At 37.6% G+C, this 24,215-nt stretch overlaps 1 protein-coding gene across 4 annotated transcripts in view; it reads left to right on the top strand.

Moving 5' to 3' along the window:
* Nucleotides 1–24,215, top strand: part of Dgk (diacyl glycerol kinase 1) — a 193,722-nt gene that overhangs the window by 137,935 nt on the left and 31,572 nt on the right. For all 4 annotated transcript variants that reach the window (XM_090158525.1, XM_090158524.1, XM_090158522.1 and 1 more), the window contains exons 11-14: nucleotides 610–727; nucleotides 20,828–20,916; nucleotides 22,816–22,932; nucleotides 22,994–23,092. In XM_090158525.1, the coding sequence (XP_090014651.1) occupies nucleotides 610–727; nucleotides 20,828–20,916; nucleotides 22,816–22,932; nucleotides 22,994–23,092 (423 nt within the window). The remainder of the gene's footprint in view (nucleotides 1–609; nucleotides 728–20,827; nucleotides 20,917–22,815; nucleotides 22,933–22,993; nucleotides 23,093–24,215) is intronic.

Genomic DNA, 24,215 nt, shown 5'->3' with positions numbered 1-24,215 from the left:
AATTTATTTTGACCCACCCGGGGCCATATTATAAAATCTGCTTTAAAATACCAAATTTATTTTGACCTACCCCGGGGCCATATTATAAAATCTGCTTTAAAATACCAAATTTATTTTGACCCACCCGGGGCCATATTATAAAATCTGCTTTAAAATACCAAATTTATTTTGACCCACCCGGGGCCATATTATAAAATCTGCTTTAAAATACCAAATTTATTTTGACCCACCCGGGGCCATATTATAAAATCTGCTTTAAAATACCAAATTTATTTTGACCCACCCGGGGCCATATTATAAAATCTGCTTTAAAATAAAAATTTATTTTGACCTACCCCGGGGCCATATTATAAAATCTGCTTTAAAATACCAAATTTATTTTGACCCACCCGGGGCCATATTATAAAATCTGCTTTGAAATAAAAATTTAATTTGACCCACCCGGGGCCATATTATAAAATCTGCTTTGAAATAAAAATTTAATTTGACCCACCCGGGGCCATATTATAAAATCTGCTTTAATATATAAAAATTATTTTGACCCACCCATAATATACGGTATTGCATTATTTTAACTATCCCTCGTTAATTAGTTTCTAAACGTTTCAGAACGTGAAAGACGATGGTCATCACGTGTGGAGACTGAAACACTTCAACCGCCCTGCCTACTGTAACTTGTGCCTCAACATGCTCGTTGGTCTGGGCAAAAAGGGCCTTTGCTGCATTTGTAAGTCTCCAATATACTCTTATATTTATACATCTAAACAGATTTTAAGCCTATCTAATTATTTAGAAGCTAGACACGGTCTCGTATTGGCCGTCCCTCTAACAAGGAATAATAAACGTACAAATTTATTTTCGAAATTCTTCTCTTTTCCAATTATTGTCCGATTCCAAAATAACGTTTTTATCCGAAACGCGATACTGAAAATTTTTTTGGCTCGTAAGCGTATTTACCTAGTAACAAGAAAATGTAGCAGTCCTTGATATTGTGGAAAAATGTAGCACTCCTTGATATTCTGGGAAAATGTAGCAGTCCTTGATATTCTGGGAAAATGGAGCAGTCCTTGATATTGTGGGAAAATGTAGCAGTCCTTGATATTCTGGGAAAATGGATCAGTCCTTGATATTGTGGGAAAATGTAACAGTCCTTGATATTGTGGGAAAATGTAGCAGTCCTTAATATTGTGGGAAAATGTAGCAGTCCTTAATATTGTGAGAAAATATAGCAGTCCTTAATATTGTGGGAAAATGTAGCAGTCCTTGATATTGTGGGAAAATGTAGCAGTCCTTGATATTGTGGGAAAATGTAGCAGTCCTTGATATTGTGGGAAAATGTAGCAGTCCTTGATATTGTGGGAAAATGTAGCAGTCCATGATATTGTTGGAAAATGTAGCAGTCCTTGAAATTTTTGGAAAATGTAGCGTTTTTGTTATTATAGGGAAATGTAGCATCCTTGTTATTCTGGGAAAGTGTAGGGTCCTTGTTATTCTGGGGAAATGTAGCGTCCTTGTTATTCTGGGGAAATGTAGCGTCCTTGTTATTCTGGGGAAATGTAGCGTCCTTGTTATTCTGGGGAAATGTAGCGTCCTTGTTATTCTGGGGAAATGTAGCGTCCTTGTTATTCTGGGGAAATGTAGCGTCTTTGTTATTCTGGAAAAGTGTAGCGTTCTTGTTATTCTGGGGAAAGACGAAAAGAGAACAAATCAAATCCACTGTATAATTTCTGCTATAAATTTATAATTATGTTTGATATAAGCGTGCCAGTTCCCTGACTTCCGCTGCTAAATTTATTTCAAGTAACCCTATTTTATTGTTCATCTTTTTTGGAATAACGTTAATTATACTTTATTCCACCCATAGCTTTCATTAGTTTTTAAGACTAACTGATACTCTTCTGAATAAAATTAGGGGCTTCTGGTTCTATGGGCGACTGAAGCGCCGCTTTCGTGGAAATTAAAACCCTTTTAACCGTAAAAAGAGTCCGTCTCACCTGAGATAAATATATTTTAGAAAACACTTTTACTTCGTAGTTGAATCAAAAGCGTTAATGGGGTGAAGTCCGTGAGCTTTCTTTCATCTTTCAGCGTCGGGTTAGAGTCAGCGTGGAGTGTCCCGGCTTTCGACAAGATGAAGGAGGAGAGAGAGAATAATATTATAACCCGGCGTTGATCTCAATCCGAAAGACGTTTTCGAGACTTTGTATTTCCTGTGTAAGACGAATCCTTCGTTGCTCGGGGCAACGGGTCGTTTACGCTCTCTCTATAAGCCGTAACCTCATTTTTCGTCGGTACACTTTAGTGTTGTAATTCGGAAAATTTCCCACTCGGAAAATTTTTCGGAAAAAAATAATAAAAGTTTTCATTCCATAATTAGTCTAATATTGTTTGCAAATTTAAATAAAGCGGCATTTTCGTCTCATTTTTTCGGATCTGAAAGTAAAACTAAACATCTAGACTAGTTTAAATTGATTATCAATTTAACACTATTTATGGTTTTAATTAATGTTTACTGATATTAGACATTTTATATCGATAAGAAGTTAAAATCATTAAAAACCCTTAAAAAGTAATTTATGTTTCAATTTTTTATTTTTCCGATTTGCTGAAAATTTTTAAAATTTTATTTTTCCGGAAAATTAACAACACTACTTCAGAGTCACATCTCCTCAATCCTCGAGTAACTCGACTTTCGGGGATAATTTTAGGAGTGATCTACAAAGCTCTTCGTGATTTAAAGACTGACCACGTGCTTGTTTACTGTAAGTTGGCTAGCTGTATAGCACGCGTGTCGCGCGGACAGTCACCTTCCAGTGGAGAGAAGGACCATGTATACACTCTTTTATATCCTTATTTGTGAGAGCTGCCATTTTATCACAGGTCTGATTTGAAATAGTGCATGCAAGGCCGCTTCACGCGACGTCTCGAGCTGATGAGCAAGTGCAGGCGCCTTTGCCTGTACTATTTTAAATTAGTCCCGTAATGAAATGGCCGACTTCGTAAAAGAGTGTATAGACGGCTTTTAATGTCCTCGTAACTCCGTACTAAGTATCCATCCACCCGTAGCTAACTAAATGAGAATTTACAATCTTCGCTGTCGTAAGCTTGTCCCGCTGTTCACTTAAAATTGTCGAATCTTAAATGAAGTAACCAATGTTGAAACATTAAGTGTCCGTTGTCAGGATAATAATACCGAAGTATCACCCGGTATTTAAGACAAAGTGATAAATAGGGTAAAGGCAATGCCCTGATCCTTCGCGTTTATTTTCTGGTCCGCGAAGTGTGTATAGTGGGTCGCCTGGCCTGTATGGGAATTCGAACCTTCTCGACCACTCTCGCGACACCAGAGGCCTTTAATCCCTTCTTATCCCCGTCGGCGAGTCCATGTCCTCGGATCGCGAGGGGAGATCGGAGAAAATTCTTAATTCCTAGGAGACTTTTTGCCCTCCGCTATCAACGCTTCTAAGTTTTAGCCTCAAACTGACCCAATACCCGAAGGATTTTTACCGTCTCGTGAAAATTTACGACTTACGATACGGCCATTCGCTTTTTTTTTTCTTGGGTCAATAGAACCGTCGTTGTTTTTAGTTTCACATCGAAATATAGTTTGATGTGAAGCTATTGCTACTACTGAAATGTAGTTAGATGTTGTTGGTGTCGTCGTTGTTGTTGTTGTTGTTGCTGTTGTAGGTGTTGTTGTTGAATCAACAAAGTGGTCGCTATCTAGCCGAACTCGCACTTTATAATGCGTTATTGTTTGTGAGTCATTCGAGTATGCATTTTTGTTTAATCTTAAAATAAATTAAGATTAATAAATATCGTGTCAAATGACATGCAGATGGTGACTAAGTTTCTACAATGGAACTTATATTTATAACGCATTGTTGTGTGCAAATTTCATTGGACGAGCACGTTTTACGGGCGGGGGAAAGACAATTTCCGAATTTTCCCTTCCGACGGCAGCAGGCGCTCAAGCGTCTAACCAATGAAAACTGTACGCAAGAAAATAGACGACTTTTAAAGGGTTGCGTTCTCCTTGTGTGGGGTGCTGTGTTTGTTGCTCCTCGGTGGAACCATGGACTAATTAACAACAAAGACGGTCCGGTACGGGAAAAAGTGAAAAGAACAAACATCGGCACACTCTAGCGGTACTCGCGGTCATAACAGAAAATGCTTGTACAGGCTGGTGATTCAAAATAAGCGGGGGGGGGGGGTTAAATAGGGAAAGAAGCTCCCTTGGAATGCTTGGAATTTAAAATTTGAACCACGAGATTACCATACGGTGCTAATATATTAGAGCCCTCATCATTACATCCTTTACCGTTACCGGGAATTTCCCAGTAATGATGATAGCAATATCATCAGTGTAACCGAAACAGCGGCATCCTTCCCTGTTCAACCTCCGAACGAGTTCATCCACCACGACTGGTGGAGACCGTAAGGGAATCATCCAGCAAGGAGAATGTCACTTTCCGGTCCGTCAACATGGATTTGATCCAAAGGCAGGGCCGTGCAGAGGGGGGTGTAAGGGGGGTAAAATCCCTGAGGCCCGGATGAAAAGGGCCCATGAGGGGGCCCGTAGCTGTAGGGACCATCGAAGAAGCTCAAGGGGTGGGTGCAAATCAAGGTAACTTGGGAAAAAGTTTCAGGGCTCAAGGGGGGGGGGGTGCAAATCGAAGAGGCCCGCGAGTAACTTTGACCCCGGACCCCAGGATACCTCTGCACGGCCCTGTCCTAAGGCACAATGTGTCATTGATACCAAATCTTTTTGCAGCCCTCAGTATGACCGCTCTGGAGACCTTATATCTCTAAAAACCGGTAGCGCAATTTCCTTGAACTCAATTGTCTTTTCCAGGCAGCTGCTGATACCATGCAGGGCGGTCTCAGTAGACCTGCCTTTCTGATCGGCATGTTGAGCAGCCGACATAGGAGTTACGAATAACCTCTTCTCTAATATAATTGTCCACCATTTTCTCCAGAATTTTTAGGAGAAAAGAAGTAAGACTAATTGCCTTAGGCTTAGGTATAAAAATTGCATGAGACAACTTCCAGGTGCTAGGTATATGCCCTAGAGCAATACAAGCCCTGTAGATTCTCAGGAGCAGAGGGCAGAGAATATCACTGCCCTCCTGTAAAAGGATAGGAAAAATCCCGTCCGGTCCCGGGGACTTATGGTTTAAATGAATTTATAGCCCATATAAGCCTAGAATGCGTGACGACCTTATTCGCCACAGCCCAATCATCCCTTTTGGTTCGATCGATCCTCAAAGGGAGAATGTCAGTGCCACCATTGCTGGTGACCTTAGAGTCCGGAAAGTGTACATCTAACATATTTGTCAGAGTGTCCGTACCAGATGTGGAAATCTACCATCTATCAACCTTATGGTGTCAAGATGCTTAGTGTTATCGTGTGCCAAAAATTTTCCTTAATTTGGCCGTACACTTATATTACAATATTATACACTTAAGATTACACTATTTCCAATTCAATGAGTTCATTGAGTAAAAGGGCAAATAGAAACAGCCATAAACTGGCTAGAAAGTAAAATATTTATCCCCAAGAGGCCCGAGAGAGGGAACATCTTTAGAGTGTCTTCCTGGACCATAAGGACCACAAGGTCAAACACTTGGTAGCCTTAAAAATCAAAGAGATTAACGTGAAAACGGAGTTAGTAGAAACACGTAGAAGAATTCGTAGACAATGAGGTCAGTTTACTATTTCAACTGCACACTCCTCTTATCGCTCGGGATATGATCGTGACACCAAAGTGCGTACCCCGAAGACTCCCTCATGGAAAGCGCGACACCAGAGTGCGTACCTACTGTTGACCCCGAAGACTCCCTCATGGAACACATCTTGTCCGCGGAGTTAAATGCTACGATTGACTAGCTCTCTTCCTCTTGGAAAGCCTTGGGTGAAGACCAAATTCTTTAGGAACTTTTACGAGCTCTTCCCGAGTTATCTCTTAAAATTCTCTGTAATCCTAGCTTCGAACTCAATCTCTGGAAGCCTGGTCAGCCACTGAAATTCGGCTGATCTTTAAAGGGCGAGACAAAGATCCTGAAGAACTCAACGGCTACAGACCAATCCCAATTTCACAGTGCCTTTCAAAGCTGTATCTTAGCTGTATAGTGGAGGAGACAGGTGTCCTGGGCGAACTCCAGAACGGCTTAAGAAAGGATCGCGGAGGTTCGGATAATCTATTCACTCTGACGCAACTTATAGAAATTGCTCGTATTGAAGATAGTGTTAATCGGCACATTTTATGGAACAATCTTCTCCAGCTCGGCATTCCCTTAAGTTTGTTGACCACCTACGGACCATTTACGCATCTACATCTTACCGGTATTGGTTCGGTACCATTTCAACTTCCTGGATTGGGACTGAAACAGGGTTGCCCATTGTCTCCAGTTCTTTTGGCTCTGTGTTTAACCAAATCACAGGGTTTGCCATTGTCTGCAGTTCTTTTGGCTCTGTGTTTAACCAAATCACAGGGTTTGCCATTGTCTGCAGTTCTTTTGGCTCTGTGTTTATCCAAATCACAGGGTTGCCCATTGTCTCCAGTTCTTTTGGCTCTGTGTTTAGCCAAATCACAGGGTTGCCCATTGTCTCCAGATCTTTTGGCTTTGTGTTTATCCAAATCACAGGGTTGCTAATTGTCTCCAGTTCTTTTGGCTCTGTGTTTAGCCAAATCACAGGGTTGCTAGTTCTTTTGGCTCTGTGTTTATCCAAATCACAGGGTTGCTAATTGTCTCCAGTTCTTTTGGCTCTGTGTTTAGCCAAATCACAGGGTTACTAGTTCTTTTGGCTCTGTGTTTAGCCAAATCACAGGGTTACTAGTTCTTTTGGCTCTGTGTTTAGCCAAATCTCGGCTTCCGTATCCAGCACTCGCCTCGATGTATCGCACGTAATTTCTGGCCAATAATTCCTTTTGCCGACTACTTGAACGCGATTGCGGAGTTTCTCTATGACTTTCAACGCCTTTTGGATATCTGCGGAAAATTTGCTTCGGACTATGGACTCGAATAAATGTAAAATACTGCAATTCTCAGGCGGTAATAGATCAAACGTTGAATCGCTGAGCCTTCAAGGTTCGCCGATTGGTTTCACATCCGAGATTGTTTACCTCGGGGTTTCATTTAGTACGGAAGAAAATTATTTCCAACCTTACGAATCCAATCTTCGATCTAAATCTGGACGTCTTAAAGGCGCGATCAAGCGTAAAGGATGCCACTCGTACAACGCCTACACAGTCGCTCGGAGCATTTGGAAGGCTGTCGTTATACCCAGCCTAACATACGCCAACGAAGTGCTTTGATTCAAAGAACCTACCACCCGGAAGCTCGAGCAAACGCAATTTTCAGTTGGAAAGGCAGCGGTTGGTGGAAATTTCTTAACTGCAAAAGTGGCTTGGTCAACCTTTGACGAACGTGCGGCTGGTCTACTTGGGCCAGTTGATCCACATGAACCCGCATCGCGCAGCAGTGAAAGTATACGTATACCTGAGAGCCATGGGCCACGCTACTCGATTGGTTGAACGCGTCGAAGCCTTAGATCAAAGACTATATATATAAATAGACTGGCGTGTTCAATGGCTCAACTTGCATACGATAGCAGACGCTGGTCAAAATTTTCCCCGCGCCTCAGAGTGCTGCTAGTGGCGCCTCTAACGGCTGGTCAAAGGCTTCTCCCGGGTTTCGAAAGTGTTAACAGGTTTTTCGTACGGAGACGCCTGTCTAGTAAGCGAAGCGTATATATAGTCTTTGCCTTAGATCGTGTGCGGTCAGTGTAGGGAGCTGTAGGCTCGCGTGGCATGAAGGGCTTTCCACCACCCTCCTACGCATTGAAACCCGGCCACCTGAATTAATGGCTTTAAAAGTCGCTTGATGACTTAGGCCAAGGTGGCACCTTGGGTATTAGCGTAGCTGATTATTACACCCGCGCAGGGGCGAAGATCGTGGAGAAGGCAGTTCGGAAAAACGCGACGACGAAATGGCGTCAAGAAATTGAGAAGCGTAAAAGTTTCGCTCTGTACAGCAATAAGGAGGCTGTGGAGATAGAACTCTTCTACAATAACGACCGACCAAGCCATCTTCTTTTCCTCGCTCGTTCGGGAGCCCACCCAACGGCTGCGAGTTTTGTCGATGTCTTGGACTAAAATTCCGGATGCCCGCTCTGTGGCGCGTCGGTAAAAGACATCACCCATATCCGCATCAGAGTTGTAGTCAGCCTGACTAGTGAGCCTCCTATCTTAACTTATTTTAGCAGTCACTAACTAGTGGGGGTAAAAATGAGGGAATAAAAACAAGAAGGACAGCCAACATTTTGCTTTACCCGTCAGAATGGTAATAGGAGTTACATGACTTTGGCCGATTACAATTTTTTTTAAACAAAATAGGATTGATGAAAAATGAATTTATGATACGCCATATTTGCCATTATTAATGAATATTTAGGGAAATTTTTCACTAGTCAAATCTCAGACCACCAAATAAGGGACGGTCATCTTAATAGGAAATACGGGGAGATTAGAGCAACGCCTGACGCTAGCGCCGCAGTGGCGGCTTTGGGAATTTTATCTACGCAAACAAAACCTCGTTTCAAAATTTTAAATGTTTCGCGGCGTTTTATCGGAGTAGCCTCAGAGGCGACACAGCGATGACCACTCTTGAGTCTGGAGTTCATAGTCGAAATAATTGATTTTAAAGTGAGTAAAAGTTTAATTATATCTCAGACCACCAAATATTTGGTGGTCTGAGGTTAAACTTACCACGCATTTCCTTAACACGTAAGCTGGTGCAAAATCGTTTGATAGTTTCACTTACTTTATTTCTATTTTCAATAATGAGCTATTTTGATTTAATATAATTAATGTTAAATTCTTTATTTTTAATAGAAAAAATGTTAATTATGGTCGCGTTGGGGAAGATCATACAATGTGGTGTCGGAATTATAATATTAAATAACACACTAAGCCTTGGTAAAAACGTGTTTGGTAAGTTGCAACTATGCAAGCTTGGATCTCTTCTACTTTGCCTAAGTTTACTTTGTGAGGGTTTTAGGCCGTGGGCCGAGGCTCCGTATCGTTCACTTCATCTTATAGGTTTCCCATACAAAGGTTTCTTAGTTTAGCCATGTAGTACTAGTAATTCTAAGTCAAAAACCGCGTTTTCCGCATTTCTATCGTGGTTCAGTGGGCGAGGGTGGGCAAAGGTGGGCGGTAAATCGGAGGTTTGTTTATCCGTTATTTGCGGGTGATCTACTTGGGCGATTTTCAGAAACTTTACGTCAAACGATAGATAACAATCTTGGCTTTCTCCCATGTATACATTTATTACCCATAATGCATTGCAAAATGAAAATATTCGAGTTTGAAGAAAAATTTCAAAAATAAAATATTCAATATTATTAAAAAACTGCATCATAGAATAAAATAAAAAACTAATAGTTTTAGTTCTACATTCTCCTTGGTCTAAGTGTAATTTTAAGTCATGGAACTTTAAAATCGACTTATTATAAAGCGAGTAATTAATTTTTGAAATTAGGCCCCGGACGCAGAATCAATATCAAAACTAACATGGCAATATTGAATTTAATAGGAAAAGGGTAAATATTGGCACCAACCTAGCGAATAAAGTCCTAACCAAAATTCCAAAAGCCCTCCAGGGTCCAAGTGATTTTCCCCCTTTCCGCCCCCTTCGGTAAAATATGACTATTACACGGTTTGGATCATATCTTTTGATCTAACTATCGTACAATTTTGTTTTAGAGCTCGAGCGATAGAGAATTAGCTAGTTTGCTTTTTAATTTACGTAACCAAACCTATTTTCAATCTCAACCAATTTAATCAAAGGCATAGTCCAAACATTTCTTTCATTAATTGCAAATCGAAAATATAATTGATTAAAGTAGCGGTTCCGGCTTTAGGGTTTCGTTACTACGTGGGAGAGAGAGTGTTGAAGTTATCGAAGAAAGTTGGATGACGTGTAAAATTTTATTAACGCTAGCTTTAATTATTTTTTAAAACAGGGGTACCCAACATTTTAATTTTAAAAATCACCATTCGGAAGATCTGAATCGCCAAATTTTTTCAAACTATTTCTTATCTACATGTATAAGATTTTAGTATTTTCGAGATATAACGTTTGAAAGTCGAGATCGCTAAATGCTAAAGATTCGAAGTTTGTATACTCCTGTTTTAATACTTAAAACGTCAAAGGTTAGGTAGAAACCAACATTAACTATTGAGAAAGCACATTTTTTTATTTGCTTTATACAACTTAAAATATATATCATAAGGCCCTACTAACTTAAATCATCTGAAGAATCGGATAAATGGTCTTCGTTGGCTTGTACTTTAATATTTTGACAGTGAGCGCATTTACAAAAAAGGCAGTCTTTCGGTAGTATAACGCTAGACTTACCGCTTGTTGGATAGGATGTCGCTGAGATTAAAGTTGTGCGAAGGTATTTTTTCGGGATTTCTCCTTCAGCGTCATGGCTTTGGGTCGAAATCGGTTGTTTCCGTTTCGTCTTAAGCGTTGAACTTCTTTCTAATTGTCTTTTGTCAACAAATCTTGCATAGCATCGGCGATGGAAGCCTTGGTCACAAGGGATTTGATTTAAACCAAGAGCGCGGAAGGCCTTTGCTAATTTACCCTCACTTCCTTCGTTGTACATTGACCATTTCTCCGCGTATGTCCGTACTTGTTGAAAGGTATTTTCCGAAAATGGTATTATTTCTCCTGCAATATCATCGTAATGTATAATGCAATCGTCGCGAGTATCACCCATTTTCCTAAATAATTAATCTTTGTTAGACATCTCTGCTATAAGTTCCCGCGCTTATTAGACGCGGTGTATTATACCTCCTGCTCACTAGATGGCAACATAGAGCCATGACCCAGTCACTCCCACGAGCGGGTGATGAAAGGGAATTGAAAAAAGGGGAGGGGAAGCAGTGATGGGGATAAAATTATTAAAACACTTTTATTGCTTTTGTGTGTACTGATTAAATTGGTTAGAACTGAAAAACAAACTAGCTAATTCTCTATCGATCGAGCTCTAAAACAACATTGTATGATAGTTAGATCAAAAGATATGATATAAACCGTGTAATAGTCATATTTTACAGAAGGGGGCGGAAAGGGGGAATAGAATTTTGATTAAAATCTTAGGCACTAGGTTTGTGCCAAAATTCACCCTTTTCCTATTAAATTCAATATTTCCATGTTAATTTTGATATTGTTTCTGCGTCCGGGGCCTAACTTAAAAAATTAATTACTCGCTTTGTAATAAGTCGATTTTAAAGTTCTATGACTTAAAATTACACTTAGACCAAGGCAAATGTAGAACAAAAATTATTAATTTTTTTATTTTATTCTATGATGCAGTTTTTTAATAATATTGAATATTTTATTTTTGAAATTTTTCTTCAAACTCGAATATTTTCATTTTTCAATGCATTATGGGTAATAAATGTATACATGGGAGAAAGCCAAGATTGTTATCTATCGTTTGACGTAATGTTTATCAAAATCGCCCAAGTAGATCACCCGCAAATAACGGATAAACAAACCTCCGATTTACCGCCCACCTTTGCCCACCCTCGCCCACTGAACCACGATAGAAATGCGGAAAACACGGTTTTTGACTTAGAATTACTCGTACTACTTGGCTAAACTGAGAAATCTTTGTATGGGAAGCCTATAAGATGAATTAAAAACTAAGCGTCTTTTTGATCCTCGGCCCACGGCCTATTTAGACTGCAACGTCTAATATGTCGACTCAGTTGTGATTTAAACGATTTATTGCACGTTGTACACGATGTATGTTTACATTTATGGGTTCTTAATCTATTAAATAAAAAATGCTTTAATCAAAGCAGTTGGAAGGTTTATTTAAGGGGTAGTTGGGATCTATGAAGGCACAGATATTGGAAATGTTTTAGAATTAAAGAGTTATTTTTTGGAATTATTTTAAAAAGCAAAATATATTTCTAAAATAATTTCCATCGATTTTCCTCACCTTTTATAGATTTTAAAACCCTTTCCTTAAATTTGAGCCTTGAAACTGTAACAGTAAACTGAGAAAATTTTAAATTGTAAAGGAGTACGCGTGTTTAGTTCAGAATTAAGTATAAGTGGTCGGGATACTTCCCCCACGGGTGTCCCCACCCCTATGCTTTGTTATTTTTGTGGCGGCTTAGAACGTCATTCATAGTGAAATCAATTCTACCACATGCCTTTACCCACGTTTCACATTTTGGATAGTGATATTTTTGGGTTAGGAATCTTAATAAACGTGACATTTTTCTTTTATCATTTTTACAAGAACCATACGAACACCTTATTGAGGGCATTATTCTAAGATACTAAAACTGTCAACTTACAAATACTCATAACATCACCATTAGACTTATTATGCAGACGAATTTAATAGTCACGTGAAACGCGAGTAGATAAAATGCGGACGACTGACTTGAGGGGGCGCGCGCTACGCGTTGCCATTTGAAAACGCACGTTTAAGCTTAGCAACACCGTCCCTTATTTGGTGGTCTGAGGTCAAATTGACTAGTGAGCCCCAGATTTGGATTAATTTTAGTAGTCAGAGCATATATTTTAGTAGTTAAATGACGTGACTAGTGCCTTATGTCCAACCATGATCCTCATCGAGTGTCCGAGTTTCGGTAGTGCTTGATCGGTCGGAAGATTGTGTCGCCCTTTTGCTTGGATTTTTATTGTAATTATAAAATGTTTTGTAAATAGTGGAAATTTTTTCAAATATTGTTAATGCAACTTTAATTCCGATTTTAAAGTTTATATCGTTTTATGCTTTAAACTGCTCACGGATCCAGAAATGGATTCCTCCCTGTTTTAAAAGGGACTTGTACATTAACGTAATTACTCATAAGTGTGCCTCTGTTTAACATCTCTGTATTAAAAATTTAAATGAGATCTTGTTTCACAGCCACCAAAGAAAATACGGACTAATTTTGATGACGATAAAACCGTCATCGACTGGGAAGTGACGTCAATTACGTCATATCCTTGCAACAAGGTCTCATTGAGAAAATTTAGTTCTGGAACACTTATGAGTAATTATGTTACATATGATTGAGCTAATAGATATTCATTCATTCAACACTTCTACAGACGTATGTAGGTCGAAAATAGACCATAATTTTAATTTAAATGTAAATTTTTGTGGATATTATCGAAATGATTATAGGAAACGTAAAAGCTATTCACCGTAAATCATGGCTTTTATGTCTAACTAAGCACCCTTAACAAAAGCTAGTTCGGCAGTACAATATAACGTTTGAAAGTATTTTCCGCGCAACTGGCTTCAAACCCATAAAGACAGTTTTGTCATAAAAGTGTAATATCGCTTCTCTTTTTCAATCTTTTCTTTTCACGAAATATATAATAAAAAATCTGGCAACAAAAAAAGGGTAACAACATCGTTTAAGGGGAAATTTTTATGGTGCAACTTATGAAAGCCCTCCTTAGCTTGCCGGCACCAGGAAGCCGGAAATTTTAAAATCTCTATTGCCCGGCACGAAAATGTTATATTGGCTAGTCAGAATGAGAGAGAAAGAGTTGCGTGTCCTTTGCCAAAGAAATATCACCTTTTTAGACATTTTAACCTACGCTTTTAAGTATTAAAAATATTAGGAAGCTACTGAATTCTGCAACGTATACAGGGTGTTTCAAAAGGTTATGCAAAAATTTGAAGGAGTTGTAGGGGGTGAGTTAAAATCCCTACTGCATACATACATACATACATATTTATTTTCCTTCTGATTTTACAAACCCTTTTTGAAACACTGGTTGCAGCCTACTTCCAGGGGCTAGTAGGCCACACTTTGAAGCTCTCTGGCGCTCTTTTCACTCATCGTAGGAAAATGGGGGAAAAACAGGCATACTTCTCAACTCACCCCCTACAACTCCTTCAAATTTTTGCATAACCTTTTGAAACACACTGTATAACAGGGTTCATACAGATCTGGGAGGGGCTGCTATCGAAATATCAAACTATCGATAGTATTGGTCAAATTCAAAATCGTAGCGGTCTGTAATGGCGACGTAAGTAATTTTAATGAAATGGTTCGACATGGTGCCAATTTAAGTCTTGGGCACCAAAAATAAACAGATATTTGTCGTCCGCTTAAGCATTTAGTTTATGATTGGACTCTAATACCGGATATAGCGTAACATACTGCCGCTACTTAAAATTGAACTTACAAAATCGATGGTTTGTTTATTCGATATCCGATGTTTTTTTGGGATTTTTGATTTTTACAGAATAGCCTTCCTGTAAAACCTTGATATATCAGGGTATTGTTTTGTCGATAGAAAAACTAAAGGGAAATTTATGAGGGTCCAAAAAGTTATTTAAATAGGTAAAAAATTCTTAAAATTTGATATAAGAACAATTTGCTCTAATTTTTTCGTATTAGAGATTGATCTTTATTACTTCTCTTACATATAATAATATTTAATTTAGTTTAAATGTCAATCATGTTATGAGTAACGCTATAAAAAGATGGGTTTAGTTAGCAATAGAGCGTTCTATAAAATCGGCCCAAAACCGGCCAAACTTTTAATACAGACTATAGAGGTAGTTCAGCAGGACTAACAACAATTGTTATTCTTTGGTATAAGAGAATTCGGCTTATGCCCTGTCTTTATATGAATATTTTAGAGACGTACCTTTTAAGAGTTGGAGGGATTGTAGGTGTTGAAGTATGTTTGGGGTTAAGAATATTTTCATGATCTAAGTTTCTTTTTATCGGGACTAGTATTTTGCTTATTTGCCATCATACATTTATTACAAAACTCATTTAAAATAAGAAAAACGGCGCGGAAATTAGTGAAGCCTAGGCTAGCAACTACGCTACTCCTAAAAATCGACTGCTCTCAATTTCTTACGGGTTTGCCAGATAAATATTTTTCCCTCACACGAAAAACCGGTCAAACCTTTACCTCCTCGGAACTCAAAAGGGGGAAAGCACACCACACCGATTTTATAGAACGCTCTATTGACACGGTGTGACGGAGAATTACAAAATAAGATAAAATGCTACTTGAGGTTATCTTAAAACATTATGTGCTCTTGCACCCGGAAATATCAAGGAAAATATCAGTAGATAAACATGCTATTATCAGTTAAATTGTCTCGCCAATGGTTGTATGAACCCGGAACAAATATTTTCAAACCAATGATTCGGTTGAACCGTATTTCATACATAGATATTGAACGTAAATAATTGACTTTTTAATTGAAAGGTGGGTTTCTCGAAAATGTAGTGTTGCCAAAGATTTTTACTTTATTCAGTATTTGTATAGATTCTGTATGTTAGAAGGATAAGCAGGACACCGTTAAAAACAAGTGAAATATCCCTCAAAGTGTGATGGGGTATAATTTTTATCAAATAAGAATAAAGTTGCAATTTAATACGTTATAATTGCATCAAATACAATGTATTTTGGATTGTAATTTGCTATGAAGGTTGAATTAGGATATTCCCAATTTTGGATATAATGCTATTATTATATTTATATAAAGGAATTTAGTACAGTTAAAGGTGCGGTCAAGAAGGAGTTGAAACTGTTCAATAGTATCTTTTGTCTACGTTGTTGTGGTCAGGGCCGTGCAGAGGGGGGGCAGGGGGGGCAAAATCCCCGGGGCCCGGGTGAAAAGGGCCCACGGGGGGGGGGCGGCGTAGCTGTAGGGCCCATCGAAGAAGCTCAAGGGGGGGTGCAAATTAAGATAACTTGGGAGAAGTTTTCAGGGCTCAAGGGGGGGTGTAAATCGAAGGGGCCCGCGAATAAGTTTGCCCCGGGCCCCAGGATACCTCTGCACGGCCCTGGTTGTGGTTATGTTTCGTCTGTAAAACCTGGTTCACACGGAAAACATGTTTGGTTTGCTCTTTTTCTAATTTTCCATCCTGCCCTCTGCGTTGCTGTTCTAAAGAAAACTAGTGTTGTAAGTCGGAAAATTTTCCGTATTTTTCCGAAAAATATAAAAAAAGTTTTAGATTAGTCTAATACATTGTTTGCAAGTTTAAATAAAGCGGCATTTTCGCCTCATTTTTTCGAATCTAAAAGTAAAACTAAACCTCTAGACTAGTTTAAACTGATTAACAATGTAACACTATTAATATTTTGTAGTATGTTTACTGATATTAGACATTTTATATCGATAAAAAGTTAAAAACCTTTAAAAAGTAATTTATGTTTAAATTTTATATTTTTCCGATTTGTGGAAAATTTTCTGGAAAATTTTCCGCATTTTATTTTTCCGGAAAATTAACAACAATAAAGAAAACACTTTAAATCGACCCACGTTAACCAAGTTTAATCTATCGAACCTTCGTAATCCTTGGTCTGAAACACCTAGTTTTGTATACTCTTAAGTATAGAACTTTCCCAACTTGTTCGCAAGGTTATTTTTTTAATTCCTTTTATATAAAAAACTCCTTTTTAGAGGTACGATAATCACTATTACAGTACTTATTCTGACTGCGAAGAATAAGCCTGACGTGGAACAAAGTGGTTTTTTCCTAAAGTTTTTTCCCGCGCGTTAAACTCAAATTTGGTTCGCCGTAAAAAGCTTTGGATCTTTGAAATAATGGGTTGCCGTCGTGGTTCCTTTTACGCGCCACAAAGAGAGGATGCTTTGGGGGGGGGGGACTGGAAAGTAGTCTACTGGGCCCCCCTTTGTTATGACATTTTGTCCGGGCCTTTGCGATTTACGCTTCCTATGGGAAATTAAGGGAAATATTTTCGGCCCGAAATTTGCCACACTGTCTGCCTTTATACCTTTAGAAGAAGTCAAATTAAAATTATTTCTATAGCCAAAAAGTTTAATTTTCTACCTTCTTCCGTTGTAAATTTTTTGATTAGCTACATGTTATATATTTATATATATATCTTTTTTTTTATTAAGCCTTCGGACATTATGTAAATTTATTTTAAAGTTTAGATATGTTATAACATTTACATTTACCGGGATAAGGTTTGTAAATGAAATTTAATTTGATAAATTTCAGATGTATAATGTTTGATATTTTATATGAGGGTTGTATCAGGTCAGGGAATTTTAAAAATTTGTCAAAAAAAGTCAGATAATTTTAAGAATTTCCCAAAAAATAGTTAGATAATTTAAAGAATTGGTCAAAAAAGTTAGATTATTTTAAGAATTTGTCAAAAAAGTATGGGATTTTTAAAGAATTTGTCAAAAAAAGTCAGGGAATTTTAAGAGTTTGTCAAAAAAGTAAGGGAATTTAAAACATTTGTCAAATAAAAGTCGGGGAAAGTCAATGAATTTAAATTAATTATTTATTGAAAGTTAGTTAAAACATAGCATAATAATATTTATTTTAATTTATGGTCTAGTTTTATAAATATTGCAACAATTTTTTAGCTAAAACATAACCGCGAAGAGTCACCTATATACTAAAATATAAACTGAAGTAAATGAATTAACTTCTGATAAATGTTAAATATAAGAGTTAAAATGGTCTATTTTTGACGGTAGAAATGTCCGGAAATTTTTTTAAACATATGGTCAAGGAAAATTCAGGGAAAATATTCTGGAAACCCTGATAAAATTTTCAAATAAACAGGAAAACGCGAAGAAATGAAAAAACTAATGATTTTGGGAAACATTAAGTTGAGGAAATGGCTTCCAGGCGAACCTCAAACTTAATGCTAACGAAGAAATCAATTTGAAAATGTTAAACAAAACGTTACAACATTTGTAGAATACTTTATGCTTTAATGAGATCGCTGAATGAAATATTTCCGGTTGGTTAGTTAACAAATTCGCCTAGCTAGCCAAAAGAAGTCAACTTCAATCCATACGAAGTCATATTGCTTCGACATTCATTTTAATATCTCAATTTTTCCTAGCGGGTGGTTTGAATTTTCAAAATGTCATAACCAGCGTTGACACAAAAAGCCACAGGTTTTTCACGTCGACGCTAAAATCATCGGTAGGCGTTGTATTCACACACGCGAAAACATTAGTTTGTAAAACTTGTTTAATGATAGAAACGTCTGCTATTTCATTTATTTGAGGTGTTTTAGTGATGCTTGAGCCACTGAAAACATTTCTGAAACCCCTTCTAATATTTCCGTAGTCTTAAAGCAAGTTCCAGTTCTACAAAAAAAAGTTAAAATAAAATTAAAAAAATGCTTATAAAAGCGCTTCTAGGTGGCAGCACCTTACGGGGACTTAAAGCGAAGGCGAGTTGTCCGCTATCTATTGGCTTCCCGAAACCACGTGTTTAATAGGTTAATATCACGTGATTCCGAAAAGCCAATCAACGCGAGACGCTCCTAATTTGCCACAACTTTTAGGCTAGATTTTGATTTTTACTCAACTTTTTTATTATTACACTAATGACATCTGGTGCTAGCGAATGCAACAAGACAGGATTCGCCACTCGCTTTAAACAGAAAATCATATATTCCCAAATTCACTATAGTGAGGCGATATGTCGAAATTAAAGTTATAAAATTTTATTCATACCGATGTATAGATATTATAGATATTTAAAATCACAACCTTTTTTAAAAAAAATTAAATTAAAAATATTTTCTGTTAATTTTGAAACCATGAAGCAAATACCTTAGTTCGTTATTATCATTAGACTTTGTAGTTGTACAAACATTTTCCAAAGAATTACAAATCGCTGATTAAAAGCGAGTTACACATAAACGCGTATATGTTGATTGGCTCAAACGGACCCAGTATAATTCACCCAGTATCGTTTGAATTTGAATAATTCAAATTTCCAGAATTTTATTGGTCGGATCTGTTGTCACGAATTATTAATATTTTCCTAAGGCCCTTTAATTGATAACCCTAAAAACTTGTAAAGGTTAACGGTAATATATAGTTAGTGTGGGGAGCTGTTGGCTCGTGTGGCATGAAGGGCTTTCCACCACCCTCCTACGCATTACCTAAAAGTAGGTGGTTTCTTATCGCCTGTTCTCGGACTAAAAGTGTACTCTTTTTACCATAAAACGTTTTATTCGCCTGTTCCGGCCATGAGAATTACTCCACCCCATAAACTATTCGCTGGTTCCGGTGTATTAGGGCTACTCTTTTTACTCCTTCTGAAAAGGAGGTATAATGGATTATATCGGATTTTGTCGTCTGCTAGCCAGAATTTATCCGCTGAAAAGGCCACAGGCAGCCATTTTGGAAAAACGTTTTTACTCCGACTCAAACTACTTGCCACCACAGAATCGGAGTAAAATGACAACATAGCCTTACTCTTCTCCGAAACAAGTCAAAATAAACCACTTTTTGTAACCCGGCCACTTGAATTAAAGACAATAATAATAGATGACTTGGGTAGTGCCTTGGGTATTAGCCTAGCTGATTATTGATTATTTAAAATATTTAAGCATCCTATGACCATACGCAGGAATTCATACCTGTACTTGGAATGCTTATCGCGGCAGATTTTCGTCTCGATGTGGCTGCCGGTTTTTTGACGTCATTATGTTAACTTAACAAACAACAACGTGAGAGAGGAGCGCGCGCAGAGGGGATTTTATATCTCGTAGGCGGGGCCAAAGCCGTCAAAGTGATCTTACCATACGGCAGGATAAGCATTCCAAGTAGAGGTATGGATTCCTGTCAGACGTGAAGGAACACATTTATAGTATTAGGATATTTCATGATTTTTCATTTTGATAACTTTGTCCAGAAATTGTTAAACGGAAATTGTAGAGAATGCATGGAGTGAACGAACCATTCCCAGTGTACCTGAAGCAATTCTGTATCGATTTATCCCGAACTTAGCAGGCATCCATTAAAATTAATTATAATTCCCATAAAATTCTATATTTTCAAAAATGTTTTATAACATCCTTTATTTTTAACAAAATCCCCCAAAAGTCCTATAAAATCCTATAATTTTAATATTTTACCCATTTAAAATCCAGCCACTCAGTTAAATTTCTAGATTTAGCTGTAGGACAAATTATAGTCTATATTTTTGTTATTTTTAATAAGGTTAGCTACTACTATATTTTGTGATAAAATTGTTAAATAGTTTCTATTTTTTAAGTGAAAATCGAAGATTTAGTTATCTAAATATTGATTTTGTTTTTAAATGCAGAAAGTTAGTAAATGAAATATATAGTCCTATAAACAGGGTTAGCATAGAACCAGCCATACCGGATATAACCACCTGGTTAAATCCGGTTATAGCCACTTGAAAAAATCCAGATTTTTGTGGCTTTTTAAAAAAAAAATTACAATATGAATATTTTAGTAAATTAATAGTTTTTATTTAGAAATTTAGTTTATTTTTTGTTTCATGTTTAGAAACCGGTTTACTTTTACCAGTTTTTCGGTAGGTTTAAAGTTCCAAAGTTCGCTGCCTGGCTTCTGTCATACACAAAAACTAGGGGGAATTTCCCGAGGAAATCAAAAGAATTCAGTTATTTTATATAGTTATTTCGCTTTCTTTGTTTAGTTTCTTATTTACGAAAATAACTGCAGACAATTTCTACTTACATAAGTAAAAGGTACTGTTTATATTTTAGCCCGGTATAACCGAAAAAAACCGGTTATAGCCAATTAAAACCACTGGTCTGGATTTTATTTTAAAAAGCCGGCTTTTTTCCAACCCTGCCTATAAAATCCTATAATTTTGTAAAAATAGTTCTATAAAGTCCTATATTTTTTGAAATATAATCCTATTTTTCTTATAAAAAAATTGAAGATTTGAGTGAGGGCCCTGACATCTATTTAGAATGGAAAAGAACTCCATCTTATACTTTGACGTTCATTTTGCAGTTTGTAAATACACGGTGCATGAACGATGTGTTCAGCGAGCTCCCGCTTCATGCATTAGTACCTACGTTAAATCCAAGAAAACAAGTCAGGTATGTGTTTCTCCTTTAGATACTTCGTTGGGACATTCTTACACTGACTAAACAAAAGACGCCGCCACACTCCACTAAGGGCTTTCCCGTTGAATTGGGAATAATACGGCTAGAATTACAATTACGATTTCGGTTGCCATGGTTACGTGGGACCTGGGGGCCTATTCTGTAAATATTCGAAATCCAATTTTCGATCGAAAACTAGATTTCGAACTTCGAGATCTCGACGAATGGTATTCGGTAAAGATTTCGAATAAGCATAAATCAATGCAAATTGTCGAAGTCGATCTCGACATGGTATAGGGTATCGAGATCGAATTCCCGTTCGAATGTTTACAGAATAGCCCCCCTGTTCTGATCAGACTGTACGAAATTCCTCTTTATAATTAGGCGGTAGCGCCATCTATATTTTGTAAAGTTATATTGCTAAAAATGCATAATTATTAGCTAACTCACCGTAACTTGAGTTAAAAAGGATCGTGTTGAAAGAATAAAATTATTTTTAAACAACTTCAAAGGTTTGTTTGTTACGAGTAATCATACATTTCAATTTCGCATCAGATTCGCGAAAAAATTCAATTGCAATGTAGTTGCCACCACTAGAGACAGATGCCGCCACGGTAGAACGATAAAGTTGATAAAGTCTCCTTATTGAACGAAATTGGTCCCGCGCCAGCCAGATTTAGTTGTACCTCTATTTATTCCCAACTCAATGGACTTTCCCGTTTCTATTTAATAACGGCGCGCGACGAATGCTCCGTGGCACGTGTTAATTGGAACGCTCTCTAGTGTTGTGTGGCGCCATCTTCAACTTAAGGCAGGTTCACACTTACCCCTAATCAGTGGCGTAGCCAGGATTTTGTTTCGGGGGGGGGGGCACACCATAAAAAAAAAGTAACAAATTAAAAATATTTGTACGTCCGACCATACGTTTCGGGGGGGGGGGCATGTGCCTCCTGTGCCCCCCCCTCAAAACCAGCGTGAGAAATCTCTTCGTGTCGGTTCGGGAAGCAACTCGTCCAAGTCGGTTCGCTTAGAATCAAAACGACAAGGCGGGGAAGATAAATTGCTTATATTTTCAAAAATAATGGGATAAAAATTCTAAATAATGCCAAATAATATTACTGTATGTATAGTAAACATGATTAACTAATTGTTTTGGGATACATTTTAGTATTTTCAAATGACGTTAAGCCTTGGCGTTAAGCGAACCGGGGTGAAACGATTTCGCACGTGTGAACTAAGAATTACCGTCGGCGGTCAAAACGGGCATTCCAACTGGGTTTTAAGCACTAGTGTGACCGTGGCTTTAGTGGAGTTGCGGAGTGGTTAGCACTTTTGCCTCGCAGAAGGGGTTGCAAGTTCTCTCCCCCGCTGGTTAAAGAGTTTTTTTGCCGAGTTTTCAATTTCCCCTTTCCGTAAAGGTTAACGGTAATAGTGAGTGGCTCGCGTGGCATGAAGGGCTCGCCACCACCCTCCTACGCATTGTAACCCGGCCACCCGTATTTAAAGGCAATAAAAGTCGTTAGATGACTTGGCCCTAGGTTGGTTTCTTATTAGCCTAGCTGATTATTATAAGTCGATGAAACCTAGGAGCAACAAACACAGCAAGAAGAACGCAACCCGTCAAAAGTCGTGCATTTTCTTGTGTACATTTTTCATTGGTTAGACGCTTTAGCGCCTGCTGCCGTCGAAAGGGGAAAATTCGGAAATTGTCTTCCCCCCGCCCGTAAAACGTTCGGCGTAAAGGTTCGTCCAATGAAATTTGCACGCAACACTGCGTTAGCGTGTTTAAAGGCTAGCTGCGTTCTCCTTGTGTTTGTTGCTCCTAGATGCAGCAATCTTCCAATTGACAAATAATTTTGTACGATGGTGAAAATAACGAACTTTTCTGGGTAGTCGATGAGCCATCATTGGACGGAGGGTAACTGCACGGGCAAATGCAGCAAGTGCAAAAAACCAATCAAATCGTACAACGGCATCACCGGACTTCACTGTCGATGGTGCCAAATGACTGTAAGTAATTAAAGCAATTACTTTTGAATCAAACTGTTAAGTGGAATATTTGTAATTGCAGCTTCACAATCACTGCGCGTCTCAAGTCAAGCCCGACTGCACCTTGGGAGCGCATCGAGATCACATTCTTCCACCTACATCCATATGTCCAATTGTCCTCGTAAGTACTTGTTACGATAATTAATTACCATCCAGGGATGTACGTCTTATCTATGATATATTTATGAAAGACTGAAATCCCTAGACATCTTGACTAAAGTTTAAGATACCCCTTACGAAAATAGTATATCAAATTTGCTTCCAAATTATATAAAAATTGGGTCCAAACTTTTATCCAATTACAATGTGAGAAATTCCGTTTTGATAAAAAAATATTTGATTCAATTAACAAATTTTGGACATTGGATCCAGTCAATCTCGTAAGGGAATTTACAGCAAAATGTATAAAGTAGAGCTGTTAATTTTCCGGAAAAATAAAATGCGGAAAAATTTCCAGAAAATATTCGGAAAAATAATAAATTTAAACATAATTTAAGGGTTTTTAACGTTTTTAACTTTTTATCGATATAAAATGTCTAATAACAGTAAACATTCTACAAAACTTTAATAGTGTTACATTGTTAATCAGTTTAAAGCTAGTCTAGAGGTTTACCTTTACTTTTAGATTCGAAAAAATGAGGTGAAAATGCCGTTTTATGTAAATTTGCAAACCATATATTAGACTAATCATAGAATGAAAACTTTTTTTTATTTTTTCGGAAAATGACGGAAATGTTTGCGGAAAAAAACCTCGGTTATTTTACGACTTACAACACTAATATTAAAATTTAGCAGGACCTATTAACAACTAAAGTTTGCAGGGGAGATGCCCAAATTATCGAAAGTTTTAACTTTTCTAGTATTAGTAGAATCTTTGAAACGACCAAAAGTGACTTAGTCCTCCCTGGAAAATTTCCGAAGGGGTAACGCTCCCTTCTACCACTAGAGGACGGTTAATCATTATCCATGTTTAAATTGATTTTTTTCGGGAAAAAATAAAAACAAAGAAATTTACCGGTTAATATTTCAGAAAATGGTTAAAAAACATGTATTATTCGGAAAATTTCAGCTTTTTGTCGAATTTATCAACAAATTAATCGTATAATACACAAATATAAATTACTTGATCAAAACGTTTTACGAATAATTTTGAGAGCTTTATCTATTGAATAAAAGTTAACCATCACCGACCTCTATCTACCACTACCAAATTTTTATATTCTGGCCCAGCAGCAGAAAAGCTC

This window comes from Leiobunum rupestre, chromosome 9 (genome assembly GCF_980474605.1).
Source record: "Leiobunum rupestre chromosome 9, qqLeiRupe1.1.hap1, whole genome shotgun sequence".
In the NCBI taxonomy this organism is placed as follows: Eukaryota; Metazoa; Arthropoda; class Arachnida; order Opiliones; family Sclerosomatidae; genus Leiobunum; species Leiobunum rupestre.
The sequence above is the reverse complement of the archived record's forward strand: the minus strand, read 5'-3'. Positions and strand labels throughout refer to the sequence as shown.